This window comes from Giraffa tippelskirchi, chromosome 3, assembly GCF_054371585.1.
Source record: "Giraffa tippelskirchi isolate mGirTip1 chromosome 3, T2T-mGirTip1v1.2.pri, whole genome shotgun sequence".
Taxonomy (NCBI): domain Eukaryota; kingdom Metazoa; phylum Chordata; class Mammalia; order Artiodactyla; family Giraffidae; genus Giraffa; species Giraffa tippelskirchi.
Genome location: NC_137277.1, coordinates 123,456,129 through 123,475,721, shown reverse-complemented (window position 1 = coordinate 123,475,721; position 19,593 = coordinate 123,456,129). Strand labels below are relative to the sequence as shown.

The window sequence follows — 19,593 nt, the reverse complement described above, 5'->3', positions numbered from 1 at the left end:
TTGCATCACTCGGGGAGAGATTTCTCTAGGAAGGATGAGAGCGTTTTCCACAGGTTTTATTTTTTTAACTTACCTACGTAACAGACAGTTATGTAGCACTTATTATGTGCCAGGCAGTGTTCAAACATTTTATAAATACTAACTCATTACATCCTCATTATAACTCCAAAGAGGTAGGCTTATTCTTTTCACTCTTTTAAGGGTACAGAAGTGGAGAGTGAGGACTCAAACCTAGAAAGAGATTAGAGTCTAAGCCCTTAATCACTAGGCTGAAAGTCACTGAATTTCACACTTGGTTTCTTTTCTCAGCCCTGGCTCTTGACTTCTGGCTGGTTGCAGCGAGGCATCAGGGAATTAGGCAGACCTGAGTCGAGTCCCCATTTGTGATTTTATATGTCTGGAACCACGAGCATATTGCTTCCCATCTGTGAACCTCAGTTTTCTCATCTGTAAACTGAAGTCACAGCTGCTTCATGGAGAATGTGAACATATTAATAAATGCAATTGCCTATATATGTGCATGGCACCTGATAGGCATTCAGGAACTCTTGGTTCCTTTTTAACCTTCTTTGTTATAATCTTATTTTTGGCCAATTGCTCTTTTGCATGGCCAGCTTGTCTCAGTATCTGTGGGTAACATACTCAATGAAGAATAAAAAGTAGACCCGATCAGATGTTTGTTAGAGAGACTAAATGAACAGACTGCTACAGATGTTAATGCTGTGAAGAAGTCTTACGTTTGGTGTTGGGAGTGGCGGGGAGATGGAGATTATGCTAAACACAAAGATCCAGACTTCCAGGATAAAGATGTGGGGTCTGTTTCCAGTCTTTAGTGAGCTTCAGTGATGCTGTCTGTAAACCCAGGGAATGCAAACTTGCATGTCAATTACGTGTCTTGTTTCTGTTCGGATGAGTGTTTCTGTCTTCACCGGAAATAGAAAGCCTGCCTGCTTGTTAGTAGATGGTCATTGGCTGTGCTCTGGGGTTGGTGGATTGGTCCAGTGTGTGCTTTTTTCCTGGCTGGATCTGAGCACCTGTTCAGTGCAGGTGTGCATCTGTTCCCAGCAGAATGGAAGGTTCCCCTTTGTCTCAATTCAGGATTTTGCTGCATCCTGCTCCTCACACTCTGTTCTACTCCCCTGGCCCACTCCCAGTTCATAAGTGAATCTGGATTCTGTTCACATAGCTGCTGCCCTGTGGTCCTCCTGCCTTTCTCACAGACTATCTTTGAGTTTCCAGAGGAGAGGGGCTAACTTAATCTCTATCTGTGTGTAGAGTACCTTGTATACAAACTTAGTAAATACTTATGTAGACCTGAAGATAATGTGTCTGTAATTTATCTGGAGAGCAGTACATTTCTTTGTAACCCATAGCCAGATGTGTAAGAAAGAGAATCAACACTTAAATGTAAGCACCAGAAGAAAATAGTCCCAGCACGTAGAACAATGCTTGGCACATAGTAGTTGTTTAATTAATATCTTGAATGAATGAACTCCTTCCCTGATAGCTCAGTTGGTAAAGAATCTGCCTGCAATGCAGGAGACCCCCATTCGATTCCTGGGTTGGGAAGATCCACTGGAGAAGAGATAGGCTACCCACTTCAGTATTCTTGGGCTTCCCTTGTAGCTTAGCTGGTAAAGAATCTGCCTGCCATGCAGGAGACCTGGGTTCAATCTCTGGGTTGAGAAGATCCCCTGCAGAAGGGAAGGTCTACCCACTCCAGTATTCTGGCCTAGAGAATTCCATGGACTGTATAGTCCATGGGGTTGCAAACAGTCAGACATGACTGAGCAACTTTCACTTTGAATGAATGAATCAATCTGGTCTTTTAAGTGTGCTTCTAAATTGCATTATAGTCAACTTTGGATTATCCAGCATATCTGAAATCTGAAACTGTAGCTTTTATCTTGTTGTTATTTAGTTGCTGAGTTGTGTCTGACTCTTTTGTGACTCCATGGACTGTAGCCTGCCAGGCTCCTCTGTCCATGGGATTTCCCAGACAAGAATACTAGAGTGTTGCCATTCTCTTCTCCAGGGTATCTTCCCAACTCTGACTGAACCCGCATCTACTACATTAGAAGGTGTATTCTTTACTGCTGAACCACCAGGAAAGCCTATAACTTTTTATTAAGTATTACCATATGTAACCAACAGCAGTAAAGACTTTTCAAAAAATTGGGACTTGCAAGAGTATACAGCACTAAAAAACAAACAAACAAAAAAAAACAACAATGAGCTTGATCTGGAAGTTACTTCAAGGCCTTCTTGCATTTGGGGCTTGTCATTCTGTGTGTTAGTAACCACTATATGAGAGAAGGAGGAAGAATTGAATGCTTTGGTAGGATGCTAAATAACGGAGTTTTCTCTCTCAACCTACTAGCTGAATAGTTTTATGTAACTTACTGTGAAGCTTGTGTTGCAGAGCGAACTGATGTGTTTTGGACTCTCTGGGTCTCTTGAATGTGGTGGCCCTCTGTTGCCTTTCACATGGAGTTTGTTAGGACAGGTCTTCATGTGGTGCTTTTCGATTTGCCACATTTTGTTCTTCACATCAGAGGGAAGGAAAGAGAGAGCGAGCGCGAGTGTGCATGTGTGTGCCAAGCCGATATGGGGGGGGACTGGAGGATGTCTAAACTGTTGTGTTTAAACACTGTGTACGTTTTCTGTTGCAGATCTGAAGAAGACTCTTGCTGTGTTGCTGGATAACATTTTGCAGCGCATTGGCAAGTTGGAGTCAAAAGTGGACAACCTCGTAAGCAATGGCACAGGGACAAACTTGACCAACTCCACCACCCCTGTTCCCAGCTTACTTGAGAAAATTAATGTGGCAGGTAAGGACCATGAGTCTATGCCAAGACGTGGAGTCAAGGCCTGCTTTGAACTGGGAAGAGAACCACAGGGGCACAGTGGTTCTTACTGTTATAAGATAAATCCCATCAACTTGGTATGGTCCCTGTAACCCTAACTTTAAATTTATTTTTGAATAATGTGTTCAAAGGCTTTTATAGTCTTATCATGATGTGTAATATTGGGTGGTTTCTGTGCTATGTTTCCCATAATGAGATCCTGGAATTACTTTTAATGAGAAGATTCATAGCAGGGATGAAGGAAATACAGAGGTGATCTGGGAGGCTCACACCAGGCAGAGGTTCCTTCCCCTCCCGGTTTTCATCAGACAATTTCAGAAGTCTGTTCCACATAATAGATTCTCTCCTCCCTGCTGTTAAAGAAGAGCCACCATGGCAAACTTGCCTCCTTTGTGTATCTGGGGAAATAGGCGTTCTGGAAATGGCATTTGGAGAATAAATGGCCCCTGCCTGATCTTGGCCTGATTCTGTAGCCCCTTGTGGACACCTGGATGTGTGTGTCTGACCCCCTTCTTGAAACTGGACTCTTGGATAAAAGAAGAGAAATGGATTTAAAACAACCCCCATATCATACACAACATGTATTGTCCGCAGCTCACATTGGACCCACCCACCCACTCCCCTGCCGCCACTGCCTCCCCTGCATCGCTCTGCCCTGACTTTGGCCTCTTGGCCTTTGTAGTTAAGCCAGGCCTTGGCCTTGTTAGGGTGACCACTGTCATTTCCTGGGGACCCAGGACAAAGCAAAGAGCTTTGATGAGGATAAGGATTAGGCGCTTTGAGTGGATGGCTGTGAATGAGTTGGCTATACTCCTGGTGGGTGGTATACAAACTCTAGCTAATGGATAAAATAAGTAGCTGGGTTACTTTTGAAATTTTAAAAATCGACTTTAGTACCCTCTCTGGCTTGTTTTTCTCTCCCTTTCTTATAGGAAACTCACAGCCTTAAGTGGAAGCGAGATTCTGTTCCTTTCCCACCTCCCAGTGTCAAAACATTTAAGGGTTTCATATTATGCAAGCTTGTTGTATTACCTTTCTGCTGTTTTCTCTGCCCTTTAGCAAGTTTTAAATTGCAAACTATATTTCTAATCCAAAGTATCTGACCAAACAGAGACATTAAAAATAACTTTTAATTACAACACAGAGGCAGTGTCATCTGGGCCATAAATCCTGTCTTCCTTGCAGTTTCCAACAGCTTCTGTAATTAGACAAGAAAACCTCCCACTGTGTTGAGCTGCTTATTAATAAATGGAACCCAGGCCTCTCTAGCCTGCACTCCTCTACCCTTGTTCCCAGTAGGAAGTGCTGTTGAGAAGGTCCTCTCTGATTTCCTGGTAGTTCTGTAGGTTCCTGTTTCAGAGGGTTGTGTGTGTGTGTGGGGGGGGGGGTGGTGTTCTGTCTCTGGCATTGCTGCCTCCCACTGCCTCTGTCCTGGAGGGCCTGTGTCCATGTGTCTACCGTCATTCTCTTCCCTGATAAGGGATCTCGCTGCCTCTGACTGTCTTGTTTGTGTGCCAGGCTCACAGGGAGATTTCCTGCCTGAGTTCCAAGTCCCAGGGTGCACAATGTGGAATGAAATGTGTTGGAGGTGGTGACTACTCTTTTCAAATGAAGTCCCTGACCTGTGCATCGAGCTAGTACACTTGGTTAACAAATATCTCTGAGCACATTCTCTAAGTCAGGGGTCCCCAACCTCCAGGATCTAATGCCTGATGATCTAAGGTGGAGCTTATACAATAGTAATAGAAATAAAGTGCAAATAAATGTAATGCACTTGAGTCACCCTGAAACCACCCCCCTTCCCTGTCCATGGAGAAAGAAATTGTCTTACATTGAATCAATTCCTGGTGCCAAAAAGACTGGGGACCTCTGCACAAAGTCACTGGATTTGAAAAGGGCTTCTTTAAAAGTGCCACTGGTACTGTGCTTTTACTAATATTTATAGAACCAGAGTATTTGTTTTTTTATCTTTCCTTTTTGGGGAAAGGGAGCTAATTTAAAGTTCTGCCTTTGATAATTAGCCTCATTCTTACTCGTTTTCATCTTTCATGTGTGACACGCTCCATACCTTTGAGATTTTTACTGACCAATTAGAAAAATAATATACATGCATGGTATAACACAAACTATGGTCACTGTAAGAGGAGCTGTCTTTGGAAGCCTTCTGATAGGAAAGTAGACTTAGAAGGTGGTTAGGATGGAGGCAATTGAGGACTGAGGAGGAGATACAGACTAGAAATGGATTGCTACCCAGGTAAGAAGTTAGAAGGAAGGAGAGGAAACTCGCCATTCTCTGCCATTGAACTGTTTTCAGTTCCTGAGCCTTGGAGGAACTTGGAGCCTTGATTTTGTTTACTCTTCTCAGCATCTCAGAAGTAAGTGCTTTCACAGGTTTTATGAGTTTAAGTGTGTGGGATGGGGTGGGGCTGAGGTGAAGACCTCCTAGTGCTAAGTAGAGAAGAGATTGTTTGCCCTGCTCCTTACTTTCCATTTTGTGAATCATCTCAAACAGTGAGTCTTAGAAAAATGTGCTCCCATTTTCTTCGAGGTTCCTAGAGAGCTGACAGTTTCCTGGACTACTTAATATCCTGTCTAAAATGGAAGTTCTTTCTTTCTGAGGGTCTGTTTCTTTGGCTGACCTGTGTGTTAAGCAACAGCAGAAAGAAATGTCATCCCTCTGTGTGTGTGTGTGTGTGTGAATATGCACCCCTGCCAGACGCTGCGCTGGCCACAGTGACTGTAGATGTGACGTGAAGAATGCAGGCATCCGCCTTTATTTCCTCCAAAGGTCAGAGGGGCCATTACATCTTGTCAAAGAACACACATGTATTTTTTATTTGCCAGGTCTATGGGTTAGTGTGCCATAAAGAGGGCCAAAGCTCTTAAATTCCCAGTCCTAGTTCATGGTCAACCCCTCGTGGCTTTTTTGCCCTCTTCCCTGATCCATGGCTAGGCTAGCAGTTCTCACATCCCTCCTGTCATAGCAGGGGTGGCTTTTGAGCTATGAGAGTTCATTTTTTATAGGGTTCCAATCCTAGTTGAGTGAAGTTGTTCTTCCTCCCTCGCTGCATTAAGACATGTGGTAATTGCTCAGAAATGTTCTCCCTGGTGTGTCTTTACTGCTTACTCTGGTGTCTTACTGCTAACGGATGTTTCTGATTGCTTACTGTTGTGTCTTATTGCTCGCTGATATATCTTCTGGGTGACTATAAACTGTATCTAAATTGGATACCATAGCAGTTGAAGAAGAATTCTCTAAATTTATTTTCCTTTTAGGGATATGTGTGTGTGTCTCCCCTTTCCTTGCTCTGTTTAACTGTGTTGTATGTGATTTTTATCCAAAATGGCTTGTCTTACCAAATTTATTACTCTAGGGCTTTTTTTTTTATTATGTGAAAATGAATGTTCCCCTAGAGAAATTGAGGTGGAAATGGACTTTAGGAAAGTAAAGAACTGGATTTGAACCACATTTTTGAGCAATCTTTATCTTACTGAAGAGGAAGGCGAATCAAAGAAATGAAAAAAATAGGTTGAAAAAACCCCAAACCTACCTTTCAACCAAGAATGATTTCTCCAGGTTTAATCACTGATAGAACTTGTATATTTCCTTGTCAAAATTATTTATTTTAGGAATGATACTTGGGTGGTTTTTTTCTTGTTTTTTTGAAAGACCACTTCTGCTTTTATCTGGATTTGTGATCTTAAATTCTGAAGTGGAGAGAATAGGTTGGGGTTGGTGGTTCTTGGCCATGTACTGACATGGGGGAAAGGTGAAGAGCTACAGGTGTGTGATGTGAAAATGCTGGCCTGCTGAGGACTGTCAGTGTCTGCTACTATCCTTGTTTGGCCCTCTGTGTCTTATTCAAAGCCTGGCTGTTGAAGGTGTTCAGTAAGTGCTGTCCACATGGATTGGATTATGCTGGAGGGGAAAGCATTTCACTTCTGCAAGGAATTCCTCCCTATAGCTCCCCTTCTCCACTTACATGTACAGAGATTTGCTTACAAGTGGGACTTGGCTTATCATTTTCCTGTTTTAGACATCAGTGGCAGACACCATCTATGAAATACAACTCTGTGTTTGTCGACCATGACTGAACTTCCCACGGGTGATTTGGTGCTCTGGAGCCCTTATAGTATGTGATGGTTCCCACCTAGGCTGTAATATTTGCGGGGAGTGGGGATATTGTGCAGCTCTCTTGTGGGGGGGGGCAGGAGTGTGGGCACTTGTGTGTGCAAATTTATTCATTTATACTCTCAAGGGCCTGTTGTTGTCATTCAACATCAGCTGAATAACTGGCCAATGCTGACAGTTGACTAGAATACAGAACATCATGACCACATCCATCCCCTTGTGCTGTGATTGCTTACGGTTGCAAGGTGAATGAATTGGGAAACATTCGCAAAATCGAAAATACAGGCACAGCTCAAGAGGATGCTTTCTGATACTGAGTCTAAATTGAAAATTAGGCAGCCCTGCGTTTTCCAAATGTCAGTTTCAGCATGCAACATATTCTAGTATTTGGAATTGAAGTGAGGAATATTTGAACTGGGATGTTGTTCTCAAGAAAAGAACCATGATTGTTAGCATTCGAAAATTGAAAAATGTTCCTGCTGAGTTCCAGGGACTGCATTTGGAAGTATAGCTTCCCCCCTCTTGGTGCTGCTAATGGACCTTGAAATGAAGTCGCACCTGTGCTGTTTCCTTGTTTGGGTCCCTGTGTCATCAAATGTGCTGGCCTAGCACCTGGAGTGTCCCAGCCTTGCCCAGAAACAAGCAGAGCGGATGACTTTCCCAGGATCAGGTTTTAGCCTGTCTGTGGCACTCCAGGTGCTGCCTGAGAGAAAGGAGAGAGAGAAGACTGATTTTTATTCATTAAAGACAGGTTTTTATTAATCTGAGTAGGAAACCAGTATGTTCCTTCTGTCTATCTATCTGTCCCTTTCTGTGTCATTCTTTGCACAGGGGGCAGTAAGTATTTGGCTTCTTGTCAGAAACAATCCCTTTAGTACCGTCACAGATAATGTATGTCTTTGTTGGTCTGCTTTTCACTTTGTGTGGTCAAGGGCAGTTTGATTTTTATCACAAGAAAGGAGGAAAATATAATTCAGAAGGAGTGGTGCTGACCTGTGTGCCTGGGTTTTGTTTTTTTTTTTTTTTTTAAGCTTCTTATTTTGTATTAGGGTATAGCCTTGTGATAGTTTCAGGTCAACAGTGAAGAGACTTAGCCATACATATACATGTATCCATTCTCCCCCAAACTCCCCTCCCATCTCGGCTGCCACACAACATTGAGCAGAGTTCCATGTGCTATACAGCAGGTCTTTGTTGGTAATCCATTTTAAATATAGCAGTGTGTACATGTCCATCCAAACTCCCCAACTATCCCTTCCCCCCCTCCTTCCTCCTGGCAACTGTAAGTTCATTCTCTAAGTTTCTGAGTCTCTTTCTGTTTTGTAAATTCATTTGTATCATTTCTTTTAGATTACACATGTAAGGAATGTCATAGGATATTTCTCCTTCTCTGTCTGACTTCACTCAGTGTGACATTCTCTAGGTCAATCCATGTTGCTGCAAATGGCATTATTTCATTCTTTTTAATGGCTGACTAGTATTCCATTATATATATGTACCAAATCTTCTTTATCCATTCCTCTGTCAGTGGACATTTAGATTGCTTCCATGTCTTGGCTATTATAAACTGTGCTGCAGTGAACATTGGAGTGCATGTATGCACCTTTCAGTTCATGTTTTTCTCTGGATATATGCCCAGGAGTGGGATTGCAAGGTCATACGGTAGCTCTATTTTTAGTTTTTTAAGGAACCTCCAGACTGTTCTCTATAATGGCTGCACCAATTTACATTCCCACCAACAGTCTAGGAGGGTTCCCTTCTCTCCACATACTCTCCAGCATTTATTGTTTGTGGATTTTTGATGATAGCTCTTCTGCCTGATATGAAGTGATATCTCATTGTAGTTTTGATTTCTGTGTGCCTGGACATTAATATCATTGGTTCTTAACTGCCTGTAGTTTTTCCCCCCAGGCAATTTTGGTTGTCACAACAGAGAATGTTGTGACGTCTAGTAGACAGAAGCCAGGGATGCTGCTGAACAGGCTGCGGTGCACAGGCTGGCCCACAGCAGAGAATTATCTAGCCTCTAATGTCAATTGTGTGGTGGTTCAGAAACCCTCATCTGTAAGGCATTGTTGAAAACTGGTTTTCCCACTTATGATCAGTGGAGAAAGATGTTTGAGACATTGAGGTTTCCTGATCACCACCTGTGAAACCTTTAGTCTCCTTCCCCATTCCTACCAAGGCAGTTTGCAAGCCTCACCACTTTTAGCTTTGCAACTGGTCTTTGAAACCTTTAAGAGATGTTCTACACTCCCAGAAGACTGTTCTAGAATTCTGACCTTAAGAAGCCTCTTTCCTGGACCCAAACCACACAATTTTGGCAATTTGCATTTTACTCCTGCTTATATAGAATGTAATTATTTCTTTTCATAAAAGAGCCACTAATTCAGAATAATGATGGCAAAGTAGTTGCCAAAGTAGTTGGCAAAGAAGAGAGTGGATTTAAATTACCAGGATGTTTTAGAAGAAATTCCATTTTATTAATTTCAAGTAGAGTATATAATTATCTAGATATGAGCAAGTAAATTAACTAAGTTAAGGGAAACAAGAGAGGTCCCCAAAGATCTACTTCACAGCATGAAATACCCTCCAGACCTTAACTGGAGCAACATAAAAGAAGATGAGACAGGAAAGGTAGGTTGGGGGATCTGTGAAGAGTTTTTAATGTAGTACTAAGGAGTTTCTATCTTGTTCTGTAGGCAGTGACAGCTGATGAAGGTTTAAAGCAGGCAGATGATTAGATGAGGTCTGTATTTTCAGAGAAAAATGTGGATGCAGAATGCTTTCAAAGAGGGTCATAGAGAAGCCAGGTGAAAGTTTAGCTGGCTCGTGTAGAAGGATTGAAAGAGAAGTGTGTGAGGCTAGGGAGAAGGAAAGGATTTGAGACCCACAGCGGGTGGAGCTCACCTGACAGGGTTGCTGGTGGACCATGGGAGGGCGTGAGGGAGGAGGCGTCATAACGATTCTCAAGGATGGAGCTTGCATGATGCAACACTGGGGTGGTGCATTTATGGAGGAAAGAAGCCAGCAAAGGCAAAATTTGGGAAAGACAGTTGCCATGTGTTAATGTGGACTTTGGAGTATAAATTGCTTTGCTGCAAGCCATTTGTTTAGAAATACCAGTTTAAAGGAAGTTGGAGCATTAGATCTCAGGAGATGAGGGACAGTGAAAGGCAGTGTTTGTACCATGCTACCCAGGCAATACTTTTTGGGTTGCAGTGTATGCCTCTCCACAACCCAGTGATAGTGTGCAGTAACCTCCTGATTGGCTGGGCCTACATCACGTAGATCACCTTGAGATTTCATGATGGGAGAGCGTCCCTAAAAAGATTCCAAGCAAGCAGATAGAACATAGACAATGACCAGAGACTCCTATCATGTTATGGTTTGGATTTCCAGAGTCATCATAAGCCCAGCTCAGACTTTTCTTTCCAGCAGGGTTCAGAGGACAAGGCTTCTGGAATGCTAGCCTTTCTGTGCCCCGCCCCCACCCCCATTTTATTTTAAAGTCGTTATTGCATTGTTACAATATTGCTTCTGTTTTATGTTTTTGGGTTTGTGGCCAGGAGGCATGTGGGATCTTACCTCCCTGACCAGGGATCAGACCTGCACCCCCTGCACTGGAAGGCGAAGTCTTAACCTCTGGATCGCCGGAGAAGTCTCCTGCCTCCAGTTTAAATGGCTGCTGTGCCTGAGTGTGCGCCCCAGCCCTTCTAGGAACTGGCCCAGCCCACAGCACGCTGTTCCTGTAACGTTGCCTTGTTTTTGACCTCAGCCCGGATGCCCTCCATTTTTCTGCTGCTGCTAAGTCACTTCAGTCGTGTCCGACTCTGTGCGACCCCATAGACAGTAGCCCACCAGGCTCCCCCATCCCTGGGATTCTCCAGGCAAGAACACTGGAGTGGGTTGCCATTTCCTTCTCCAATGCATGAAAGTGAAAAGTGAAAGTGAAGTCGCTCAGTCGTGTCCGACCCTTAGCGACCCCATGGACTGCAGCCTACCAGGCTCCTCCATCCATGGGAGTTTCCAGGCAAGAGTACTGGAGTGGGGTGCCATTGCCTTCTCCATTTTTCTAGCTTACCCTTATTGATCATATTTTTTCAAGACTCACCTTAAGCACTGTTTCCCATAAGAAGGCTTCCTTGATGTCCTTCGCTCTCAGGGATTTCTTTATCCTTTATGTTCCTCACGACTGCTATGTGCATCCCTGGATGTTTCCACAGCCAGACTCCAAGCTCTTCAAAGGCATGGGCCAAATAGCCAGTATTTTTCCTTTCAACCCTATAAGCCTGCTATGTAACAGTGAGTAAAAGTTGTTCAGTCGTGTCCACACTCTTTGCGACCCCATGGAATTCTCCAGGATGGAATTCTCTTCTCAGTCCATGGAATTCTCCAGGCCAAAATACTGGAATGTGTAGCCTTTCCCTTCTCCAGGGCATCTTCCCAACCTAGGGATCGAACCCAGGTCTCCCACATTGCAAGGAGCCTGGTAAATAGCAGGTTCTCAATGAATGTTTGTCCAACTGAACGCATGCCTCCCTATCCTGGCCACACACCAGGTCAGCCACAGTTCTGAAACTTTTAGCACGACACTGGTGTCCACACTCTCAGTTCTGAATCACTGTGTCCGCTGCCTTGGCAGTTTCCTAAATATTTTAGGAATTCCTGAAAGTACCTAGAAAGTTGACTGCTATGTTGCTCAGAAGGAAAAATACTTTTGCTTTCCTGTGCTTTCTGGAAACTACGATTCCATAATAAGCTAATTTACTTTGTCATTTCTTCACCGGTAATTATAAAAATGTAAGTAGGATTAAAAAAGAATTCTCACCAGCTACACTGTTATTGAAAATGAAAAATACTAGTCATTCAGTTGTGTCCGACTCTTTGCAACCCCGTGGACTGTAGCCCGCCAGGGTCCTCTGTCCATGGGATTCTCCAGGCAAGAATGCTGGAGTGGATAGCCATTCCCTTCTCCAGAAGATCTTCCCAACCCAGGGACCGAACCTGGGTCTCCAGCATTGTAGGTGGATTCTTTACCATCTGAGCCACTAGGGAAGCTTTATGTTAGGGATTTCTCTGAATGAAGAGTTTGTGCAGAAGAGAGGTGGGGGACCTACCAGTCTTAGTGCTTTTGGATTCATTACTGACCCTTCAAAGTGGCTTTTTCCGTTTCAAAAAGTGAGAGTGAGTATCTCTTTGCCAGGGGTAGGGGGTGGGGGTTGCCATGCTTCCCCAGCTGTTTGAGGGGACGCATCAGGGGGAACAGCAGCCCTTAGGAGTGTGCATAGTGGTATTGGCCTTGGGAACTTGTGCAGGCTTTACTGTGTTTATGAAAATGCCTCCGGGGTGGTTCTGTGGATGGGAGATAGGACATGCCAAAATTAGACGTGTTTGTTTTAATCAGAAGGCGACAGATCCCACTTGCTCTAATTTGGCTTAATGAGGTATGTGTATACAGTTGTGCTATCAGCTTGCATATGGTATTGATTCAAAAGACGTTCCACAGCGACAGCCCCGCATATGCTTTACCCAAGATGTTCCCTTGTCTTTGCCGCCTCATCCTCTCTCTACCTGTTTAACACATTACTTCAATAGAAGCCATCCAGAGCCTGAGATGTACAAACCCAGCAACATTTTGGAATGAAAGCTGTTTGGATGGAAGCAGGGGACTGTCTCTGTCTCCACGTGGTTGAAAAGGATTTTTCCGTTCAGAGGCTTTTGCGGTTTTGAGGGATTTTCTTTTAAGCCGTGCTTTTGCTTTGCATATCCCTAGCTTCTAAAATTAGGTAGCCTCAATGAAAATCAGTTGCTAGTACAGTGTCTCTGTCCTCGTTGGATCTCAGAAAAAGAAGAGATGGAGCCTCTGTGGTAAAGGTGGTCTGAAGTTCTTGGCTGAGTTTAGAAATGAAGGAAAAAGGTGTCCAGTTTGAAAGGTGAAGAAGAGGATCTGAGTTGCCCCATGGTTCAACCTGCTGACCTCATTTCATGGCGGTCTCCTTTTTCTGTCCCTCCTTGGCCTGTGGACATTGGGCATATCTCATGTGCATGATCACGGCCTCCCAAGTCCATTCATGCCAGACTGAGGGTCTGTTGCATTGACAGAGTCAGCAGAGGGGTTCCTGTCAGGGGTTGACAGAGGGTTTACAATGCATTTTGATGTGCTTTGTCTGAGGTGACCAGCTCCACTATGAACTCCTTTAAAAAAAAAAAAAATTATTGAAGTATAGTTGATTTGCAATGTTGTGTTAATTTCTGCTGCACAGCAAATTACTCAGTTGTACATGTATATATATTCTTTTTTCATATTCTTTTCCATTATGGTTTACATGGACCTTGTTGTTTATCCATCCTTACGTATAATAGTTTGCCTCTGCTAATCCCGAACTCCCTATCTACTTCTCCCCACCTTCCTCCCCCTTGGGAACCACAAGTCTTGAACTGCTTTAAAGCTGTCTTGATGTTTCATCTTGATGAACTTCCCAAGTCAGCATTTACAGTGGGGACTTTCCTTTCTGCTTGGGTGCAGCTGGAGATGGGCTCTTGAAACAGAGTCATTATGGAAGAACCATGGTGAACAGCAAGTGAAGTCCTTGTGGGAGGAGAGGGTGATCAAACCGCGGTCATAGGATTCTGGTACAGATCCTGAACCCTGACTGCTTGGGTTCACATCCCAGCTCTGCCCTATCCTAGCCATGTGTCCTTGGAGAAACCCAGTCAATTTCCTTATCATTAAAATGGAATTAGAGTACCTGGGCTGTGGTGCTGTTGTGAAGACTGTGAGTTACTCCTTGGAAAACACTGAAGGCCACACACAAAATAAGAACTCAGTAAGATTTGGGCACTGGGTCATGCACATCTTAAGGATGCAGTTCAGGGTTGGACCTGTGGGCCAGCTGGGTAGAAGATGGTCAGTGCTTGGTGAGTGTGTAAACTACCCAGTTCTCATGCTGTTTTTCCTGGAAAAAACTGGACCAAGGAAAGAAATTCCTGGAAGCTTCTGGCACTCACAGACTGAACAGTTGGTATCAAATGATCTTGAGCAGAACTCCCAGTCCCCTTTCTAACCTGCTGTTGGTGATTTCTTACTATCGCAGAGTCTTAACTTTGTCATAGGTGCCAGAGACGTAGTGATGCCTATGTTTTCCCCATGAGTGGCAAGTGTATGATGAGATAAACGTGTGCTGAGAGCCTGGCATGGTTTCTTGTCCCCGCTTACCTACAGATCCCACCTTTTGTGGTTAGTGCCCTATTGGAAGGGAGGAGTCCAAACATAATACAGCAAACACTGATATGCATTTTATACCCAGCCCTGCCTGGAGGGTGCTGGGTCTTGTACCAGGCTTGGGGCGGTGAGGGGTGGGCCTCAGGGGCAGATTGTGGTGCAGCCAGGTCAGAAGCTAAGGCTGTTGTGGGCAATATAGGGCTTGCCGTGTAGCAGAGAAGGAAGAGAGGTTGACAGTGCTCACAGTACCTTTCTTGGCTTTCAGCATAGAGCTTCTTTCAGGACCTGTTGGCTTTGCCTGGGGAATGACCTTCAAACTCTGTAGCCATCTGGGGATAGGTCTAGGAAGGGCCTACAGGGATTGGCACTGAAGGAATGTCCACTGAACGATGGCTGTCATATGGCCTTCGTCACAGCCAAGTCAGGCCTTCTGGAAACTGTGCTGACCCTTCACTGCACCGTCTCACTCCAGAGCAGGGTGGGGAGCTCCTATGCTGTAGAGCTCAGCTTCCAAGAGAAGGCAGTCATTAACCTGTCTAAACTTTATGCTAATATAACTTTCTCGATAATTGCTCTCATTAAGTTTGGTTAATAGGAGCAGTACATGTTATAGTGAGATGAGCTAAAGAACAAAGTAAATATTTAAGACTTTATTTCAGGGTGCAGTTGGGTTGGGGTAAAGAGAAGATTAGTAAAAGCTGAGTCTGATAGTGTCTGACGTGGAAATACAGTGGAGTTCTTGGGTGAAGCTCCAGGGGTTTCTCTTGGGTGGCTCCCCTGCACTGAGCTGGGGGAGGCCAGTGGGTGTCTTTTGGGGGACAGTTGTGAGCTCTGTTCTCTCCTTATGTTTCTGGCCCGCACGAGACAGAGTAACATGGCAATGTAGAGAAACTGCCTTCTCTGTACTACCAGGCACACTGTGAGGATTAGGAAGGTGGCTGTTGACGCATGGCTATGCCATGCAGGGAGGATGTTGTACACTGAAGGCAGAAGGCCATTAGCAGCAGCTGAGTTGGCCAGGAAAGCCCGTGATGAGTGCCTGCCCCTGGCTGGGCGTGCTGACCTGTCATCTGAGGGCACCAGGGGATTAATTTAACATGGTTTTCATGCCTCTAGGCTACCAGTGACCAAAAGCAGCCATAATCTCTGTCTTTGAGTTTATGTAATAATAGGGTACTGTTCTCTAAAGGAAAGACTTTTACAAACAGAACCTTACCTCTGTGTTATAAAAAAGGGATAAAATTTGACTGCTAAAAATTTAGAAATTGCAGCTAAGCACAAAGATAAAAATACAAAGCAGCAGTTATTCTATCACCCAGAGATTAATTGATTTGCTGCTCTCCTACCAGATACTGTGTGTCCTGTGCTGGGTGCTTTCTAGGCACTGGAGATAGAGGGGTGAGCAAAACCAAGTGTCTTCATTCATGGAGATAACATCCCAGCCGTGAAGGCAGACGATCAACAAATACAGAAACACACTGTGCCCAGTGGTGATAGATGGAGATACAGAAAGGCGGACTGTTTCAGGTTGGGTGGGTTGTCAGGGAAAATCTCTCTGAAGAAGTGACATGGATGGAAATCCAGATGAATGAGGAAGGGAGCCACGAGGCCACCTGGGGGAGGTTGGTCCGTGCACAGGGATCCCTGGCACAGCCTTCCTAGGTGCATTCAAGAAACACTTGTGTGCTCTTTAAATCTTTTACTGCAGAAGATGGTTTATTAAAACCCCCGAAGAAAACATTTACTATCAACTATATCAGTTGAGATTTATGCTTCTGCTAGGCTCAGACTGGGTATCTGTGAGATGGTAATGGAACCACGGTCAGGTGTTATGTTAACGCAGTGGTTTGGTATGTGATGATCTACGTGTGTGTAGGAGCTGTGAGTACAGGTCCCATGCTCAAGCTGCTGCAGTTTGAATCTGACTTCCACCAGCCGTGTGGCTTTGGCTAAGTCATTTAGAGAAATCAAGTCTTAGTCCCCTCATCTGTACTACAGAAATTAGTTCACTGGGGAATTAGGAGGACCTTGTGAGAAAGTGCATACGAAGAAATGGCAAACAGAAAGTGACCAGAAAATACTGGCTATTATGATAATGATCAAAATGCGGTTTTGGCAAATGGTAGGTGACTTTGTTCCATAGACTTTTAAACCAAATCTAACAAACTTGTTGTCCATTGTATGGAAAGGTGGGAAAGAGATGGACTGGGAGTTTGGGGTTAGCAGATGTAAATTATGATTTATTAGCATGGATGACCAACAAGGTCCTACTATATAGTGCAGGGAACTATATTCAATATTCTGTGATAAAGTGTAATGGAAAAGAGTATGAAAAAGAATGTTTTTATGTATAACTGAATCACTTGGCTGTACAGTAGAAAGTAATACAGCATTGTAAATCAACTATCCTTCAATAAAGTAAAGTTTCAAAAAATTGTATTTAAGGCACCAAAGTGGGGACAAGTTCTATTTATTTGCCAAGTAGGCTTAATATAATCAAAGCTTTAACAGAAGGATCATGCATTTGGGGTGGGGTTTGAGCTTTCTGTCATGAAGTAGATGCAGATTTGGTTGGAGATCAACAACTTCTCTGTTGTTGCCTGTCTCTTCAGATTTAAAACCATTGTTGAAGAATGTAGTGTTTGTTTTTATAGAAACTGTTCTCAGATTTGAGGATGTTGGTGTGTGACAGTGAGTCTTCAGAAGGACACAGTGATGTCACCATTGGCCCTGTGTGGTATTTGTGTGGCTTGATCTACACTGGGTTCTTAGCTTTCAGCTTATTGCTTCCTGAAAGATGGTACGTGGATGAGAAGTCATCATGGTGTATCTGGGTCCAAGATGCAGATTTTCTCAGTGTTTCAGACACCTCCTCTGCTCTCCTTGACTCAAGATGAATTCTTGGACACATGGAGTCATGGGATGAAGGTCTGCCCTGCATCCCAGCTCCACAAGAATTCCTTCTACACATGACCTCCAGTCTCTGCCTGCTCTCTTCTTAGTCTCCAAAGGAGAGAATCATGTTCATTCCCTGGCCACTGGGTTTTCTCTGTGTGACATCAGGGATGCCAAGATGTGGGCATCAATGCTGGAAGGTTTCTGAGAATATATGAGTGGCTCGTGATTGACTGGCTAGCATTTAGAAGATGTCTGAGTGTAAGCTGGCCACAAGTTTGAGGAATACCAGGCCTTTTGTGCAGTGAGCTACAGTGAAGGAGTATAGAATCAGGGACCCAGGAGGTCTGGGTTCTAGACCTACTGCTGTCAGAACTGACTGTGAAATCAGTTTTTCTGTTTCTTCTTTCATAGACAGATTTTCATGGACTTTTAGAAATAGAGGAGACTTTATATTTAGAGCATCCTTTCTAGACTAAAGGATGCTCTAACCTTTCCCCCAAATTGAGTGACTGCAACCTTCTGAAATCCTTGGTGGGCTGCTCTTCTAGCCTAGATCTTATGCAGCATCAATGGATCTCTGTCTATGAGGGGTTAACAGATTATGGCCCATTGGTCACATCTGGCCCACCACCTGTTTTTTAAACAAAGCATTGAAATCCATTTGTTTCCATATATGGCTGCTTTTATGTTACAAATATAGAATTGAGAAGTTGTGGTGGAGACCATATGATCCACACAGCTGAAAAATATTTACTTCCTAGCTCTTAACAGAAAAAGCTTGCCGCCCCTGGCTCTAAATGAGCGGTGCTCCCTGGAGTGCAGTGGATGGCCTGAACTCTATGAGCTATGGCCCTGGTAGGGCTCAGCCAACATAAAAGATAACCATCTGAGCTTGGGGCCATTCTGGTTTGGTATTTTCACTTACTCATCTTGGCTTCGCCTTCTAGAATAACTCCTAATCTTTGGAGACTTGTGTCATGTGACTGCAGAGTATTCCTTTTCAGGCATTATGTCCTCACCCTCTCAGATCTGTCCCCAGTCCATTCCTGCCTGATGTGTGGTGTCTCCACTCCCCTCACCCCATGCTGTCCTCTGAGCATGCTCCAGTTTGCCAGGACTCTGCACTTACAGTGGGATACCAGAGCTCTGGAAACTAGCTGCATGGTCCAGAGCTTGGAAGAAAGGAGGGGCCTTACCTTCCTCTTGACGCTTTAAAGTTTTTATTGTCTTCTGAATTAATAGTTTTTTCTTCCATTTTTGGCTTTCATTTAATCAGTGAAAGAGCAGAGGCGTGGTGATAGCACTAGAGACAACTTCCAAGTTGACATTGGCCCATTGATCAGTATGGTACTGGTATAATTGCCAGACCAGGTACAATGCAACTAGTTAGCCAGTCACTTTCCCATCTTAATCACAGGGATATCATTAAGGGTGATGTCAAGATGTCATGTCAGAGGACATTTCACCCTTCCCTCCTTTCCTGATCTTGTACCTCTTTAAGAAGGGGGAGGGATGCAGTTGTGGATAATGATAGTTTAGTTGGTGTTCTAATTACTCTTAAGTCATTTGTGTAGTAATCTTCTCTAGAATTTTTCCAGGAATGAACAGGAAGCTTATTCTTTTCATAATCTTATCTCCTCTACCACATTTGAGTGGAGGAAACATTTGCCCATCTCTGGTCTTCTCAACAGTTTCTAGATAATGGTGCAGGTATTCCCATCCTTCAAATCTATATCATACTTATACTTTGCCACCTACAGATTTTGGCAATAGAAATTAAAAGCAAAGTTGTTGAAAACACTATTAAAAATGTTTAAAGCCCTGTATGAAATTACTATGAAAATAATCACCTAAGTATGCCTTGTGTGGCTGTAACACGCTGACCTTGGTACAGCGTAGCTTTTTGTTATTCACCACTGTACATTCCTTGTACCTCTTGAACCTTCATTTGTTATTTGTCAAAAATGAAAAATAAAAAGAAACTCAGCAATCCTTTGCAAGTTGATCAGATTCCTTTGGAGATAGCTGCTTTCTAAATAAAGGATGAAGCTGTAAAAATTTGACACAGTGAGCTAGTCACTGCTGTGCAGTTCTTTGAAATAAGTCATCCCTTTTCCCAGATCAAGCACGTGTGGCTCATAGTTAAGTTTGGGAGAAGGAGTCAGTGAGTGGATGAGTACACACTTTGTATTAGTGAGTGTGGCTGAACAGATTTGACTTGTGGGGTGTTCATTAAATAAAACAACAACAAAAAAGCCACCATTTATTGATGGATTGCTATGTCCCAGGAACAAATAATCATTTTAAAATACTTTCCTAGTTCTTATCTCAGAGACAAGCTGCAAAATAATGATCCCAACTTAATAGAGGAGTAGCAGAGTAAGACAGAGTGTATAATCTGCCTAAATTGGTGAAAACCTGAGCTGGGACTCAGATCCTGGTTGACTCAGAACCAAACTGCACATCCGGAG

At 43.7% G+C, this 19,593-nt stretch overlaps 1 protein-coding gene across 7 annotated transcripts in view; it reads left to right on the top strand.

The window, feature by feature from the left end:
* Window positions 1–19,593, top strand: part of MGAT5 (alpha-1,6-mannosylglycoprotein 6-beta-N-acetylglucosaminyltransferase) — a 386,067-nt gene that overhangs the window by 166,744 nt on the left and 199,730 nt on the right. For all 7 annotated transcript variants that reach the window (XM_081579245.1, XM_081579247.1, XM_081579244.1 and 4 more), the window contains one exon: window positions 2,673–2,831. In XM_081579245.1, the coding sequence (XP_081435371.1) occupies window positions 2,673–2,831 (159 nt within the window). The remainder of the gene's footprint in view (window positions 1–2,672; window positions 2,832–19,593) is intronic.